At 44.7% G+C, this 15807-nt stretch overlaps 1 protein-coding gene across 2 annotated transcripts in view; it reads right to left on the reverse strand.

Moving 5' to 3' along the window:
- Positions 1-15807, reverse strand: part of pacrg (PARK2 co-regulated) — a 116291-nt gene that overhangs the window by 50866 nt on the left and 49618 nt on the right. For both annotated transcript variants that reach the window (XM_084012750.1, XM_084012749.1), the window contains exons 3-4: positions 6610-6781; positions 932-1081 (exon numbers count right to left, since the gene is read on the reverse strand). In XM_084012750.1, coding sequence (XP_083868876.1) covers positions 932-1081; positions 6610-6781 — 322 coding nt within the window. The remainder of the gene's footprint in view (positions 1-931; positions 1082-6609; positions 6782-15807) is intronic.

Here is a 15807-nt window from a genome sequence, read left to right on the forward strand (position 1 = left end):
TTTTTAAACCTCAGTAAATAGTTACAGATAATGTAAGCGAATTAAAGAGACAAGAGATTCAAATTGGATATTGATTAAGAGACTAAAGCCTTGTGTTTTCTCCTGTTAAAGCCTTGTGTTTAAATGATTGATTCGCGATGTCACTCTCCACATCCTACCGGCTGTGCGGTGAGTTGTGTTTAGGAGCGGTCGTGCCTCTGAGCCTCCGATGGGCCCCGCATCATTGTCACACCATGCTAAGTGCTTTGACACAGCCACACAAAGGGGCCTGCCTATCTGATGCCAATCTCCCCAGGTCTCGGTGTCACCCAGGTGGAGGTTTTCAGAGGGAGCAAGGACAAAGTCGCCCGGCACAATGCAGCCTGACTGACAGCAAAAAGGACAAAATGGAGCCTCTCTGTCAAGTGGATGTTAAAGTGGCGGAGGGGACGAGAAAGGATTCAGGGACAGGTGGCTGCATCGGTGCCGCAGAGAAAAAACAAGGAGGCTTTCTGCCTGGAAGTCACAAGATTCACAGTCTTGACACCGGCTATTCACTCCACGTGGATACTTGTCGCTGCCTTTCACAGGCTCGTAAAGGTTTTAGTAGAGGAACAAAATCCACCGAAAAAGGCCTTCGTTTTTGAGATCTGTACCTGAAGTAATACAATGTTTATTCTTTTTCATAACTATGATATGTCTAGTTTTTTAAATGCATGGCTGTCTAAACACATTCATTAGGAAAAAGATCAATCTTGCACTAAAAAACAACGATTTAACAACACAAAGGGATGACACAGGGACCTTTCGGCCATGTGTATTTTACTATGTGAACAAAGATGTGTGATGACGATTTAACGGACGTGCCCGAAATAAATAAATAAATAAACTAATAAACTAACTAAACTAAAAATAAAAAAAATAAACTAATAAAATAAGGGGTGGGACTTACTCTTTATATTTTTGAACATGTTGAAAATGACGAGGATCTGTTGATAGTAGGGCACCAGAGCCTCTCCCACCATGTCTCCAGACATGGCCAGATGCTGCAGGACTTTCAGGGTGTTGCAGATCACCTGGCGGTTCCTCGTGTTCAGAGCATCTAGAAGGGCACAGGGCAAAGGTCAGCCAAGACGCGAGATGGGGGAGAAACAACTGTTCGGGTTTAAGATGTGATTTACAGGTTGTTTGTTCAGGCAGGTGGAGGTACAGTAAATGTGAAGTGATTGTGACAACAATTATATGGTACATAAGAGTGGGCTAAGCACACACACACACACACACACACACACAGTGGAATTACATATAAATCTTAACCCCCACACACTCCCTTCCCCTTGAAAGCATTTCCTTTATAGCTGGGCTTTGATTTAGACTGGCTTGTCTGCAATCAGTGATTTCAAATGCACTGGGGAGGCAGGAGTAAGTGAGAGCCAATCACTGGGCTATTTGGCCTACAGCTGCACTTAACTCCATCTCCCACTGATAGAGAGAACAAAAAGGGACTGATGGTGGGAGAGATGGAGGGCTGGAGAGATCAAGAGAGACACATTCAGAGAGAGAAAGAGGGGAAGGGGGGGGAGAAAAAACAACAAAAGATGCAACGTCAGAGAGATAGATGACAGGACAAATGGTTAGAAAATAACTGTGATTAGCAACTAAGACTGGCATTTTTTTCCCAGTTCTTTACGCTCGTATTATTTTTTTTTCTTTAGATGTGAGCTTCTGCATGAGCGATGCTAATTCCTGTAAGCATTCCCAAAGTTAGAAAAAACAGAACCTGAGCTATTTATCTTTATGAAACCTTAAACTGTCAATTGATGCCTGCTTTCACAAAGAGAGGATGGTAATGGCATCAAAGCGCCTATTTTGCCAGGAAGCAACTGAAGCTAGGAAGAAAGACATTAAAGAAACATTGAAGCAAAGGCAACAGAGTATGAGCAGAGACGCTGGGAGAGCGTGGATGACAGAGAGGAGGAAAAATGTGTTGGTTGGGAGAGAGAAACGTAGAAAAAGGGAGAAAAAAAAGAAGGGGAGGGGTACTTTTTGGACAAAGCTATAGCTCTAAAATCTCAAAAACGAAACCGTCAGCGCTTGAAATCCAGTATTGGAAGTATTTAAAGCAAGTTGTGTTTTCTGGTCTTGGAGAAGAAATAAATGTGCCGAGTATCTGAACTGTCTAACGGCTCCATGCCGACAAATAACGTACAAATTTAGTGAAACTCGAAGCACCGATAAAGTCTGTCTCAACAGGTTGTGCTGAATGTATTGCTCTCTCTCCCTCTTTCAATTCTTCTCTGCTCTCTCCTGACTTCGCTAGTGGAACAAATGGCCACTGAAAAAACTAAAAGTGATGAAATGTGTTTGCAAAGGGCTCTTAGCCAGTTCGTCGGCCATTTTTGGTCATAGCCTCCTGAGATTTCTTTAGTTGATTAGTCATTTTTGATGCTTTATTTCATCCTGGATGACTTATTTCCAAGAAACTTAAACAAATATGATTTAAAGTGGTGCTTTTGTGAGATTCTGGTGGAGAAATTTGAGTCATTAGTCATTGACTTGGTGCCACGAGTCAATGACTAATGACTTGCAGTGATCTAGCAATGTTACCAATCTGGTTTAACGGCAGTCAACATTCACAGAGATGCACATGTCTTCAACTGCTCTCTGAACAGCAGGACTCACACACAAATGCATTGAAAGCAATGAGACAAAACCACAGGGAACAGGTCTTTGGGATAGAACGTATGTGTATGTGTGCATGTCCTGTCTAAATCTTCTTTGCGTGTGCATGTGAGGCCGGTACGGTGGCAGACGATGCTGAATGAGCGAATGTATTGTGCTCCGTGCCATCTCTCCATCTCTGCCTTAGTGTCTCCCCAGATAGACAAGCGAGGCGATATCTGCCATCACCGAGATAAGGTGGAATGCGGAATGACAGGAATTTCAAACCTACATAACAAACAATGAAATTCTAATTACCAGCCAGCGCAAACAATTTTCCCTGCTGTGACATTTGGACCGCAGGACTGTTCAATTATTCATCGGCACTCTCGCCTCGCCGGGGGAAAAAAGGATAAAGGGAAAAAAATTAAAAGAGCGGAAAAGGAGGGGGTGGGTGCGGGGGCCTGATATATTAATGCTGGTATAAAACCTGTGTTGGGACAAATCTGAATAAAGTAATAATCTATTCATGCAAGGGGCCCGTTTCATATTCAGTGTGAAAATACAACAGTGGTGACCTTGTATTCTGTTTCCTGTGAAATGTCAGCGGTGGGGCGACACGTCGGAGAGTTTAGCGGGAATTGTTCTCGCTCGGAAGCAGAAATATACTTTGCAGATCAGAAGAAGATGTTCCCGTGCAGAGGCGTAACTCTGGATCTTCTTGTAATGAAAGTCTCATTTTGGTTCCAAAGCTGAACAAATGTTATGCCAATCAGCCGGGGCTCAATGGAGGCATGGCTCTGAATCCTCCTCCCTATTTACGGAAGCCGGAAAAACTAAAACCACAGCATTTCGGTATCATGTACCCTTTTCTCTTTAAGTCACCGTGGTACTATTTAGCTGAGCAGGAGCTTTGAATATATTTTTTTTAATCTACAACGGCATATTAGGGCCCTGTAGAAAAAAATGGAGCCGAGAGAGAGGGGGAATATTCAAGAAAAACAGTGGCAAATTTGCAAGTTACGATGCTAACAACCGGTATTTATGCTAGCTAGCTTCCCACGAATGTATTGACTTTTTCTAATTAATACATAACAACGTGTGACAACACCTCGCATTGGTGATGGCTGTTGATGGTTATTGCTGGTTTTATTTATGTGGGCCAAAATCTTATGGGTGTTTATTGATCGGGCGGTTGGGCTAAGATGCTAGCGGTAGTTTTCATGTGTTGTCATCGTAACATCCGGTGTTAGCGGAACCAAGCAACTTGTTGCGACTTTATGAACTAAATTTGTCACTTTCTTTCTCAGAATATTGCCCCCCTCTCTCTGCTCCATGTTTTTCCTACAGTGGCCCTAATACGCCATCGTAAATATCAGTGTTTCATATCAAATCTAATTTTTCTGCACTTTCAGTTTTTGTCAAGAGGATTTATTACATTCAGAACTAAAAGTGTTTGCTTTTCCATGTATAGGGTTTCTCACATAGGTTGAAGGGAACAGGGTGTACAGTCTTTAAGTCACCGAGGACAGCGCCTGAGAGTATAATGTCAGCTGGAGCCGCCTTCATTGTGTATTCTCATTGGGTGACCTGCAGTCATCATCAAAATTCACCAGGGCCTGATGCGACTCAGTTGCTCTGCAGATAAGAGCCTGCCAGCCACACTGAAGATGTATTAACGTCAGAGGAGGAAAAATATATATCTTGCCATTTTAGACTGCAGACGGCTTTTTACTTTCTTCCTCTTTCCGCCATCCCTCCTTCTTCCCTGCTCCATGGAAAAGTAATTAATCTGCAACAGAGACATGGACTGGTGGCTTTGCCTCCTGGATGGAGAAACAGGTCTGGTTTTTAATAAACCAAGAAGTTAATAAGGAGCAGGCCATTTAAAATTCCATTATCGGTGTGAAGTGCGTGTTTTCATGAGGAGCATAACCATCACCTTTGGTCTGGCCTTCCCACAGACGTAACGGCCAAATATTGCTGAGGGTTTTGAATTCATAAAAGACTGTCTAAGTAAGCAAGTGGCCCGGCTCACTCTGCATAACGACGAGTTTTGCGTAACGAGGACGCCTCCTGCCGAAGAGCAAAACGGACATTAGGCCATCCAAATATTTAAACTATCTGTGAGAGCTGAGATGATTTAATTTAATTCTATATAAAACACATTTAACTTCACTAAAACACTACTTTTTTCCCCATCATTTAGAAATACAATATAATGAAAAAAAGGAAAGTCACGCAAACGCAGAACTAAATATGTACACTATTCGCCGTGTGATGGTTCAAACCAAGCGGCGTGTGCTCACTGCAGTGTGCAGCCTGGCGACAGACTGTGCCGGTGTCAGTCTGTCAATGTGTCCCTGCGTCTCCAACAGCCGTGTCTCGTGTTGGTCCGCTACGCCCCCCTGCCTCCACACACACACACACACACATAAACAAAGACACACGCCGACATCCACGTACACACCACCAGCCCAACTGCCCATGACATGAACACTATCCCAGGCTCACTGGGCGCCACTTAAAGTCTCCCACTTTGAAACTGACACTCCACTTGGCAGCGGCGCCAAACAAAAGACCTGTGTGTGTGTGTGTGTGTGTGTGTGGGAGACACCATATGTCTATTTATTTTTCCCACACTCTGCATTCCTCTAACTTCTCTGCCCTCTGTCCCACCTCCCGCCCACGTTACTGTAAATTCTGAGACTCCGTCCACGCTGACCTCAGACCCGTGACCTTTACCCAATCTCCATCCGCCGACTTGTGATCGTGCAAGTGTGCCAGCACGGAAAGCTGAGGAGGCACACCACGATAACGCGGTTAAATGTAGCATGTCACCACATTGCACACAACAGATTACCAGGCGTGCTTTTAGAGCCCGGCCTCTTCGGGCGAATGCAAAAACAAGGACGCCTCGCCCCGAGGGTTAATGTAATAATAGGAACCGTGTGACTGCGAAACCAAATTAGGACTTGTCACAGGACTGGTTGTATGGTAATGTTAGAATCTGTTATTGAGCGAGTGTGTAAGACAGGTGAGTCTATTCTCGGTTGAGTATGTTGTGCTATTTTGGGTGGCATCCCCACTGCGGCTGCAATATTGTAAGAGAGGGTCTGAGAGTCATCGTGTGTAATTATTCCACGATGATGTCACATTTTAGATATAGATGCATGTTAAAAGTGATTTCACCTGTTTTACATACTGATAATACTGAAGCTAGGATGATTAGGACGTTCTCTATTATATGTCATGTTAAGTTACCTTCCATTAAGCTCCCTGTCATAAATACAAGGCCTTCTATTTAATTGCGCGTCGCCAGCTTCTGATTTATTTAGCCACTTTCTAAGCGGCTGAGGAGTCTCTTCTCAGACTTGGGATTTGTCTGAGATCAGCAAACAGAAATAAAAATGTAATGACGCTGTCATCAAAATAGTAAATAATCAAATATTTATCACGGCTGCAACTGAACTCTGACTGGGGGGATTACTCGGCTGTCAGTCACTCGTAAAATAATAATGACGATCTAGTTATAGAAAGGTTTGTAAAATCAATGTAAATGAATAAGAGAGGAGGAACATTTTGTTGCATAAGCTATTTGAATAGTTGCTTGATTTTAATGGTGGAAAATTACTGAGAAAATTGGTCCTGTTTGATTCATTATACAACATATTTTAGTACTGGAAAATATTATCTTTGGTCATCTTTGGTTTCTCTCTCCTCCTCACTTTATAGCTACGATCATAACATTCGTCAGAGCTTTATGGAAATGCGTTAACACTACTCTAATTGTATTTAGGCTGACAATACCAGCATTTATAAGGGATTTCTTCAGTCGTGACACTTTTCAGTGGCTGGGTAACACAATGAAGGTGAAATGACATCAACACACACACGGTGTCACTTGGGATAAGAGCTGTGTTGTGTGTGATTTGTAAACCGTGAGAGTAGACACCCTCCCGGACTTACTCCTGATGGGGATGATGAGCTGGGGGACGACGGGCCTGATCTTGGGGCCTCCGTGGTCCAGCATGTCATGGATTCCCTGGTGAGCGAAGAACTCGTACGGATGAACAGTCTCGCACAAGCCATCGAAGAACAAGGGCAGATAGTGGTGGTAGTCCAGCGTCTCGATATCCACCTGAGGATGGAAGTCAACATTTACAATGCAGCATTATTAGCTGCTTCTGTGATCCAGAGAGACAGACGTAGACAGGAGGATGGGGGTTTCTGTCCCTTGCTCAAGGACATTTGGTGTAACGTATGATGGAGACATCAGCTAGCATCGTGGGTTAAACTTTTTTGATATATAGAGATATAGCAGATGAGAATTCAGAGTCTTCTCGAGGAAATCAGTTATTGCCACAAAGCTCCCTTTCATTCTTTGCCCTTTCTCTTTGTTTGTCCTTGGCTTAGCACAATATCTAGCGCTAAAGCTCCTCTTGCAGCCATTTATAACCCTTACAGTAAACGCGTTCACACTCGTGCTCACACACACACACACACACACACACACACACAATGGTGGCAGGGGAGGGAGGAGGGCGGGGGGGGACAGCTGTTCAGGAGATCATGACACAGCGGCATGTGGCATCTTGTGGGCTGACATGTTAACACCTGTTTACACCCTTTACAGGACGGACAGAAAGGCCCACATACGCATCAGGTGGTAGATTAAGAAATTCATCCGGCTACGGGCCACGGGCGGGCTTTGATGTTGCTCGGCCGAGTGTGTGGCTACGGTGTGACACATTAGATTCTTTCATGTGTGTGAAGCCATCAGAGGAAAGCCACTCAGGCACACTAGGCCTGCAAAGAACAGCTGACCCAAAGCAGACTGCCCTTGAGCCTCGCGTGTGTTCTTAAAAAAAAAAACATGTGATACCGTGTGTGGACACGGCTCATGCAATATATGAACTATATCTAGCCAGCGAGTGTATATTTAGAACAGGGGTATCGGCCGTAGCGGCGCATCCCAACGGCACTATGGTTGAGGCAGGGGTTAGAGGTCGAATGGGGGATTCTGTTTTTCATGTAATGAAAGGTAATCCCTTTGGTGTGGAGGCAAATATCCCGCAGCAGCCAGTTTTGAGGACAGCTGAAGCCGTAAGGGGACTCTCTTCTGTCCTCACACACACACACACACACACACACACACACACACACGTAAGCACCCTGCTGGGTAACGCTGGTCTGTGCTGAAATGTCACCCAGCCAGTGACGTTTGATGCTTTCAAGTCTCCCAGCCCTCGCTCCATCGCCGGTCCGAGCCGAGACTTCAAAGCAGGACAGACCCTCCCCCCCGTTGTCAATTCCCCCCCCCCCTCCCCTCCCCCAGGTAAACACACAAGACAAGAGAAGGCAAGAGAAGGGGAGAAACAAATATGGAGAGATGGCGACAGAGACAGACTCACACTGTTAGCGCAGACAGACAAAAGGGCTGATTGCTTTGAGGCAATTTGCCGGCCAACCTTGACCTTTTCCCTGCGCTTGGTCAAGATCATCATTGTGAGTCAGGCGGGCTGGAGACTAGAACAAAAGCAAACATGAGCCCAGTGAGCGGAGGGAGCGGAGGGTGAGAGAGGGTGAAGGGAGGCGACACTAACGCACAGGACTGCTGGCCGATGACAGTTAATGGCAGACAGGGACAGCTGGTGCCATACAGTCAGCTTCTTTTCAAAGAATAGATTTTTTTTTTCCAGTTGATCATTAAGTTTAGACTCTGATAGCAACTTAATATACTTTAACTTGAATTCCAAACTGTGTTTCCAAATTTTTTTTAAATAATGCGCTTCATGTGATTATATTTTGTGGGAATGTGAAAATGCTGCTCTTTTTTAATACAACAAATCAATAAGAGGATTAAGTGGACTTCAAACGTAGACTTAAATATTCTAATTTATGGTTAAGAAATTGGAAAAACAAAACCTTTACTTTATGGTAAAGTGTTCCTGCGCACCGAGAGTATACGTGAGATATGTGTCATCAGATGTTTCTCTTTCTGATTATATTACGTATAGGGGTTTACATTGCTGTGTTATGACTTGTGAGTATCATTTGTTTCATTTTTAATTTGGTTTAACTGTGTATCACTAAAGACACACACAAACCAGACCAGGTGAAACCTAGTAATAGTCACTAACTCAGCCACAGAGCGACCCTCTGCGGTCCAGCCAAACAGAGAACCTAGCTCGAAGCTACATCTGCAGCTTACTTGTACAGTAACAGCATGCAGTCTTAACAAACACCGTCCAGTCCCATATTTAGTCACAGACACGATCTCACCTGCCCTTGTAACCCGAAGATGTTGTGGGAGTAATTACCTGGGAGCATTAATGCGGTGTTGTTGTGAGGATGCCTCTGAACTCTGTGATGCTCTTAATCAAAATCACATAAACAAGCACTTAGGGACCGGCTGAAGATTCCAGTTAGCACTGAAGGAGTGAGGACAATCAGCAAACACTTTCACATACTCACGCTTACATCGTGCACGCACGCACACACACACACACACACACACACACATTCCCGGGGAATCTTAATCAGACTGCGCTGAGCGGTAACTCTTGCATCCGTTATCGATTGTCCGCCCGGCTTTGTTTGTCTTTGGGTGCCTGTGGGAATCCCCCCGGAGTCCGGGGAGTCAATGAGAGTGGAGCAAAGGAAGACTATCAGCCAAGTAGCAGCAATTAGCCTTGGGACACAGACCAGCATGTCTCCTCTGGTCAGCGCTGCAACAGCAGACACACAGCAACAGAGGCAACTGGACTCGGAACAAGTCTGAGGAGAGCCTCTGCTCATTAAACAACAGCATCAGAGGCCCCCTGACAGGCACGAGAGACCAGGAGCAAGGAAAACAGCAGGTTGCCAATTTAAATACACAGTAGCCAGACATGATTTGTGTTTGTGTGTGTGTGTGTGAATACATGCGTGTACGAATGCTTACATGTGGGTCCGTGTACAGCTTGTGTGTGCTCAGACGTGATACGCTATTGGGCTAGTTTGCCAAGGTGGCAGTGTGAGTCATTTGTGGTGAAAAGGGCTAAAGGCAACAAAAAAAAATGAACCACACAGAAGGCTGTACGGCAGGATCGCACGCAGCGAGAAAGCAAAACAGCGAGCGTGCATGTGGGCGTTCTCTGGTCTCTTCGTGAGGTATTTGCCGCCGAAGGAAATTAGCCAGCAGGGTTTTTTTTTGCCATCCAATCACGGGGCGCTAACCTTTGTCGTCTACTAACGCGTGTCTCATAGGTCGTGCGAGAAGCAGGCGGCGTGCCAGCTGTTTGACAACGACGCTGTTTTTAATTGACGACGCCACGACAACTTGACCTGGATTCGGCTTTCCTGTATTTAGATGAGCTGGCAGATGAAGTGCTGTCAATTATTCCAGCTTTGAGAGCGGAGGCTCCCTATTGGTGCCACTCACACGGTGAGTCACTCCGTCACTATCGCCAAAGACACATCCATTAGTTCTGCAGAAAGTGTATCAGAGAAGACCAAATTGGAATGCAGGAGTCGCATATAACGGCATGTGGAGACAGGGATGCTTCTAGAAGATATTTGGAATATGGGCACGCAGGAGGCAGGCGTGATCCGACAAGCACTAAAAATAAACAAAAGCTAACACAACGGAATTCCTATCAGTCATCAGTGATCTTGACTTCAGGGTGTCAGCGATGCACACTGTTGTTCTGAGAAACCGCATCCGTTTCTAAAAAACGCAGCCATTTGCTCTGCTCAAATAAGGATCATGAAGACACTGCAATGTGATGGGTTAGTTTCTGTCATAGCAGCATTCTTGTTGCTGATTCTTGTTGACTGGCTTCCTCTCATCGAAGAAGAGCGCTGCTTTTGCTATTATGTTGGATTCAAATTCTTATTTAGGGTGGAACAATAAGAAATTGTTAGAAAACGCAAATTATTGTCTGAATTTTCCTGTTGTACTGTCAGGGCCAAGGCTGTTAAATGCCTTTAAAAGGAAGCACTCCATTAACCAATTCAATAAGCAGCAGCTCAAATCACCGTGAACAAGACACCGACTTTGTGGTTAGCAATATCCCCGCTTATTAATCTCTCACATGAAGAGTTTGCCTCACTGTTGGCGCTGCAGACATCACAGCTTGGACGCCGTGACAACTTTGACCAGCGCTGATAAATAAAGATGTAACGTGCAAACGGGACACGCCGGTCTGGAAAGTTATTCAGTTCATACAAGATTATTTTTCGCCAAATTTAAAAACAGGATTAAAGATTATCTGAGGACTGAACGTCCTGACACTGAATGACATCTCATCGGAAGATTCAATTTGCTGGTTGTTGTCTTTTATGGTGATTTTTTGTAATGTAGGCGTCTGTTATTTGTGTTGTTTGGCCCGGACCTGCTAGGAAATGAGATATAAAACCTCAATGGGATTGTCCTGGCTAAATAAAGGTTAAATACATTCTTTATACTCTTATAATATCACTGTGCTCCAAACTATATTTAGTATGCAGCTCTTTTAGAAGATGTTAACGCATGTCGGCATCTCCTCATTAACTAAATCAACATAATTGCTCAATAAGTCCTGGACTTTATTGTATTATCCTTGACAAACGAGCCGAGATGAAAATGTTGCTTTATATTGTCAACTACAGTAAACTGAACCAAAAAAAAAAAAAAAAAAGCAGGCTCTGTGGCTCCTTCAAGATGTAATTTATTAGTTTGCAGAGACGCTACACCACGCTACTCCTGAACACAGATTAAAATGTCCCTTCGAGAGACGCTTTTACAGTACAACCTTTCAAAAATGTCAGAAATTCTCACGAGCCATTAGACGGCGCAGAATACATACTAATATTTCTCTTATTTCATCCCAATCCAACTTTGTTTCAACTGTGCGCACGGGCCCAAAACACACCTCTGGCTACAACTTTTCTAAAAAATCCGTCACAATGCTGTGTGCACACACTGTGAATGAAAAGGCGAGGAAAAAAAGAGCAAAAGAAAGAGAATATTTTGACTTTCTTGGAGGTCACAATAAGAGGAGCAAGACTGGAATAGTCGAGCGATAAGTGAGGGAAAGAAGAGTGAGTCGCTCTTGCTATCTCCCCTGACAGCTGTTTCCATCTAACAAGCATGCAAGCATGCTCAATTCAAAGCACTAGTAGCAGAGTGCAATGTGTCAATTGAAATGATACCTAACACAAGCTGGATGAGACCATTTTGGGGCTTCAAAGACGGTTCAGAACCAGGACACAGAGTTATGAATTTTATGTGAACCGACCTCACACACACACACACACACACACACACACACACAAGCAACACCGAGATGAAAAGAATTTCATTCACGTTTCTGCCAGCAGTCCCAAAACGGTGTTTTGAGGATTTAAAGCAGGAGGGTTTTATTAAAGTTGCAAACATTAGCCGGAGTAATTGAAACAGTGACCCTCTAGACGGTGTTCCTGTTGATATTGTGTGTGATGCTCCTGTTGGAAAGTGTCGTCATTTTTTTTTTTTTATCTCCCTCCAGGTTAAAAAAAAAAAAAAGTTACAAAAATACATGTATATTTCGCAGCTTATTTTAACGCGGCTGCATAAGAGCGGGCGTTGTTAGCCACTGACCGTACACTTTGAGTCTTAGGCAGCTGTCTAATGGTTGCTGTGATTGAAAAAAGGTGAACAGGGGATGAAGGAGGTGCTGAGCTCATTGATGAAGGAGTAGTGAGATCTAATATTAACAGACGCTGAGGTGGCTGGAGGAAAATGACTGTCTGGAACTTGCTCCAGTTTTAAAGGTGGATAGCTATATAAAGCTCAGATTGGGACTCCGCTTATGTGTGTGTGTGTGTGTGTGTGTGTGTGTGTGTGTGTGTGTGTGTACTCCAGCACGGGACCCTCTGCTTCTGTGACTGAAGTAGGCCAGAACAGTGGAGAGGAGCAGGAGGAGCAGGGGGGGAAAATGTGTGACAGTAGGTTGCGTAGCTGGAGTTTTCCTTATCTCAGTGTACCGCGTGCGTGGCTGCACATGCGCTGGTCTGCGTTGCCGTCAGCATGCACAGATGCTCGGTTGCAGGTCTTTCCGGTGACCTAGCGGTGGTCACAGCTCGCCAGCTATCGGCGCAATTGCGTCCCGGGGTCTCGCCTATTGGGGAGCGGCGGCCTCTGCTCTTGTGATTACAGCTCAGCAGCCGAGCTTGACAACACACAGGCGGAGTGTAATCAAGTCAGAGAGAGGGAGGCGTAATCAGCATTTCCCCTCCAATCAGCCCCAAAATCGCTGTCTCTAATCTGCAGCCAGCAATTGATGGGTTTGATTGATAGGATGGATTTGTTATCTGGCTGTGGGGGTCTGCAGGGAGCAGAACAACAAGCGGGAGCAAGACACACAGTCAGCTTATCAGCTATCGCTACATTTGTTACCGCTCCCCTCGTCGAGCGAGCCAAGCTTTTTTTTCTCTCTCTCCCCCTCACAGGCTACAACGGCGGCTCTCCTCTCATTTATCATACAGAAGAATTAAATGTGGACACTTCAAAGTACTTCCACACACAAGGGTCCCCGGGGGCATGTGTTTTCTGCCTGTTTAAAAGGGAAGGGGCCAATCCATCACTGGTTGTTTGTGACAGAAAAACCACAGAGAGTATTAGTGTGTGTTTGAGTGCAGCACGCTGTGTGTCTATCCACGCATTAATTACTCACACGCGTGTGTGTGTGTGTGTGTGTGTGTGTGTCTGTATGTGTGTGATTTGTACATGTCAGATGCACAGTGAAGATAAGGGGACAGAATAATGCTTTTTCAGCAAGCAAATACCATGACTGGAACATCTACTGCCTGCACAGTTTTGATAAATTGTGCTCCTCTGCATCACACTGTACTAACAAAAAAAAAACTAAAAAAATCCTGCTGAAAACGTTCGAACGAATGTGCTCATTTTCAATGAGCATGTGATGAATGAGCTGCATTGATTTTGCGTGTGACGCCGAAACAATAGAGGCCAAGACAAATGCTCGGTTTAAGATAAAAAGGCGGCTTTAGCAGGCTGCGTGACATTGTGTTTAAGCGTTTGGAGGAACGAGATCCGCAAAATCAAGAGAATGAGGAGGATATATAATCTAGCAGATAGAGGCATCATTAGCATGTACAAATGATTAGCTGGCAATTTATTTGAATGTGACCTATCGTCTCTGTCTTTTCCAATTTGATTATCTGTCTGTTAGAGGGAACAACAAAAATATTGCAGTTACAAGGTGATTATTACCAAGTCACTAATTTTTAATATCCCTTAATGAATGCATATTTTGTGTCTGTCTATGTATTGTGATGTAGAATAGCCTAAATTAGGCAGAGCAGACGATTAGTAATAAGTGACAAAACCTCCAGAACTGCTACTAAACACAGAGATGAGATTATTTTGTCCGCTTCAAATTTAAATGGTTCAAATTCCGTGACGACTGGGCAAACGCCATCCCCTGAAGTAAATAGTGAATAGCTATTAAATGGACCTGTAGGTGGAGCGTTAAATTAAAGATCTAAATTCTTGATCAACCAAGGCGGCTAGCTGGAAACTCCATGACTACCAAAAAAATAAACCACTGAGAGAGCATTTCAACATTTTTAAATTCAACAAGTGGAGATTTTGAGCTTTTTTTTGTGTGTGTGTGTCATGTGTGCTGAGCCAGTAAAGCCCACCCTGAGCTGGGAAGGAGCACAGAGAATCGGCAGCATCGGCAGCAGGAGCCAGTGTGCTTCTAGAAGGGGGAAAGCGGCGGCGGCGGCCGAGGCAGAGAGTGTCTGTCAAGGCTCTGTCCAGCTCCTAATGGGATGTTCTTGTTGCTGCCAGCGGATAACTCTCATCCTGTGTTCTGGACTACAGATCAAAGAAGGGCCTGGACTCCGCCACCCGGCTACCAGGGCTGAACGGATGGAGAGGACATGGGCAGAGAGTGGAGTAGGAAGAGCAAGTCAAGGGTAAAAGAAGAAATAGTGTAGAGCAAACCTGGAAGAGAGAAAACAGTAAAGATAGAAGGAAAGAAGGGGGGTGGATAGAAGAAACCAACCTGTCCTTTGAGTGTGAGCATGCATTGTGTCCCTCACAGGCAGATTAAAGCCTATTCTTGGAGGTGAAATGAGGGGAGTAAAGCCAACTATAAAAGTGGGTGTTTCCTTTAAACCTAATCTGGGTGGAGCTGAGAGATGGATGAGGCTGTGAGCAGTAGCACACCAGCAAGACTGTGCAAGGTGGTGTCACTTATACAAGGTGCTTTGTTGAAGGAGAGGCAGACAGGAGGCACGACGACGAAATGTTCTGGATATGTTTTGGTGGAAAGTTAGCCCGCCCTGCTAAGGGTCGCTAGTGATTTCAGGGCAACGCTATTTGTCAGGTGATGTGGAATCATCCTTTTGAGGTTTGAGTGGCAGCCAGCTGTGCGGCTGATGGTCAAGGGATAAGAAAACGGTTTGGTGTGATGAATAGCAAGAGCCCAAAAAAAGGCGAGGTGAGGGGAGGCCAGCGAAAAAAAAAAAGGATAAAGCTTTCCGCACAGGGTTGCACACACACACACACACACACACACACACACACAAACACGGAGAGAGCTCCATCATCCACCTGCAGGCAGAAAGATGTCTTTCCTCAGCGCTGATGATAGCATCTTCAGTCCCACGGTTCAACACATTCACTCTAGGCCTGAATCTAAAGGACAGGATTGTTTCAGAGGAACTGACTAATGTGCTCTCCACGCAAGGGGGCTTATGAGTGGGATGAACGATGCTTTGGAAATGTCACACACTCACACACACACACACACACACACTCACACAGAACTTCTACTACAACTGCGAGATCAATAATTTAGTACAGCCTGACCATGGTCTTTAGATAATCAGAGGAATAAATGGATGCAGAGCAACACACAGCTCTACTGACATTACTTCCAGTTTTTTTTTACAAACTATAATGAAAAGACAAGGATTCAGGAGTAAGCTTGGTGTGAAGTTTTTCTTCTTATTTTTCAGCTGAAAAAGAAAAAGTCACAAGACTCGTACTACACTCTGGATGGGAGGAAAATCACTGATCAGTGGGAGCAAAATTAAAATCCCTCAACCGTTTCTGGAGTAAATCCAAATGAGGCTTAACGTAGCGTTTTGGTGCAGACCAAGTTTTAGATCAGTGGCTCAGGTGAATGT

Source organism: Eutrigla gurnardus (assembly GCF_963514095.1).
Source record: "Eutrigla gurnardus genome assembly, chromosome: 7".
Taxonomy (NCBI): domain Eukaryota; kingdom Metazoa; phylum Chordata; class Actinopteri; order Perciformes; family Triglidae; genus Eutrigla; species Eutrigla gurnardus.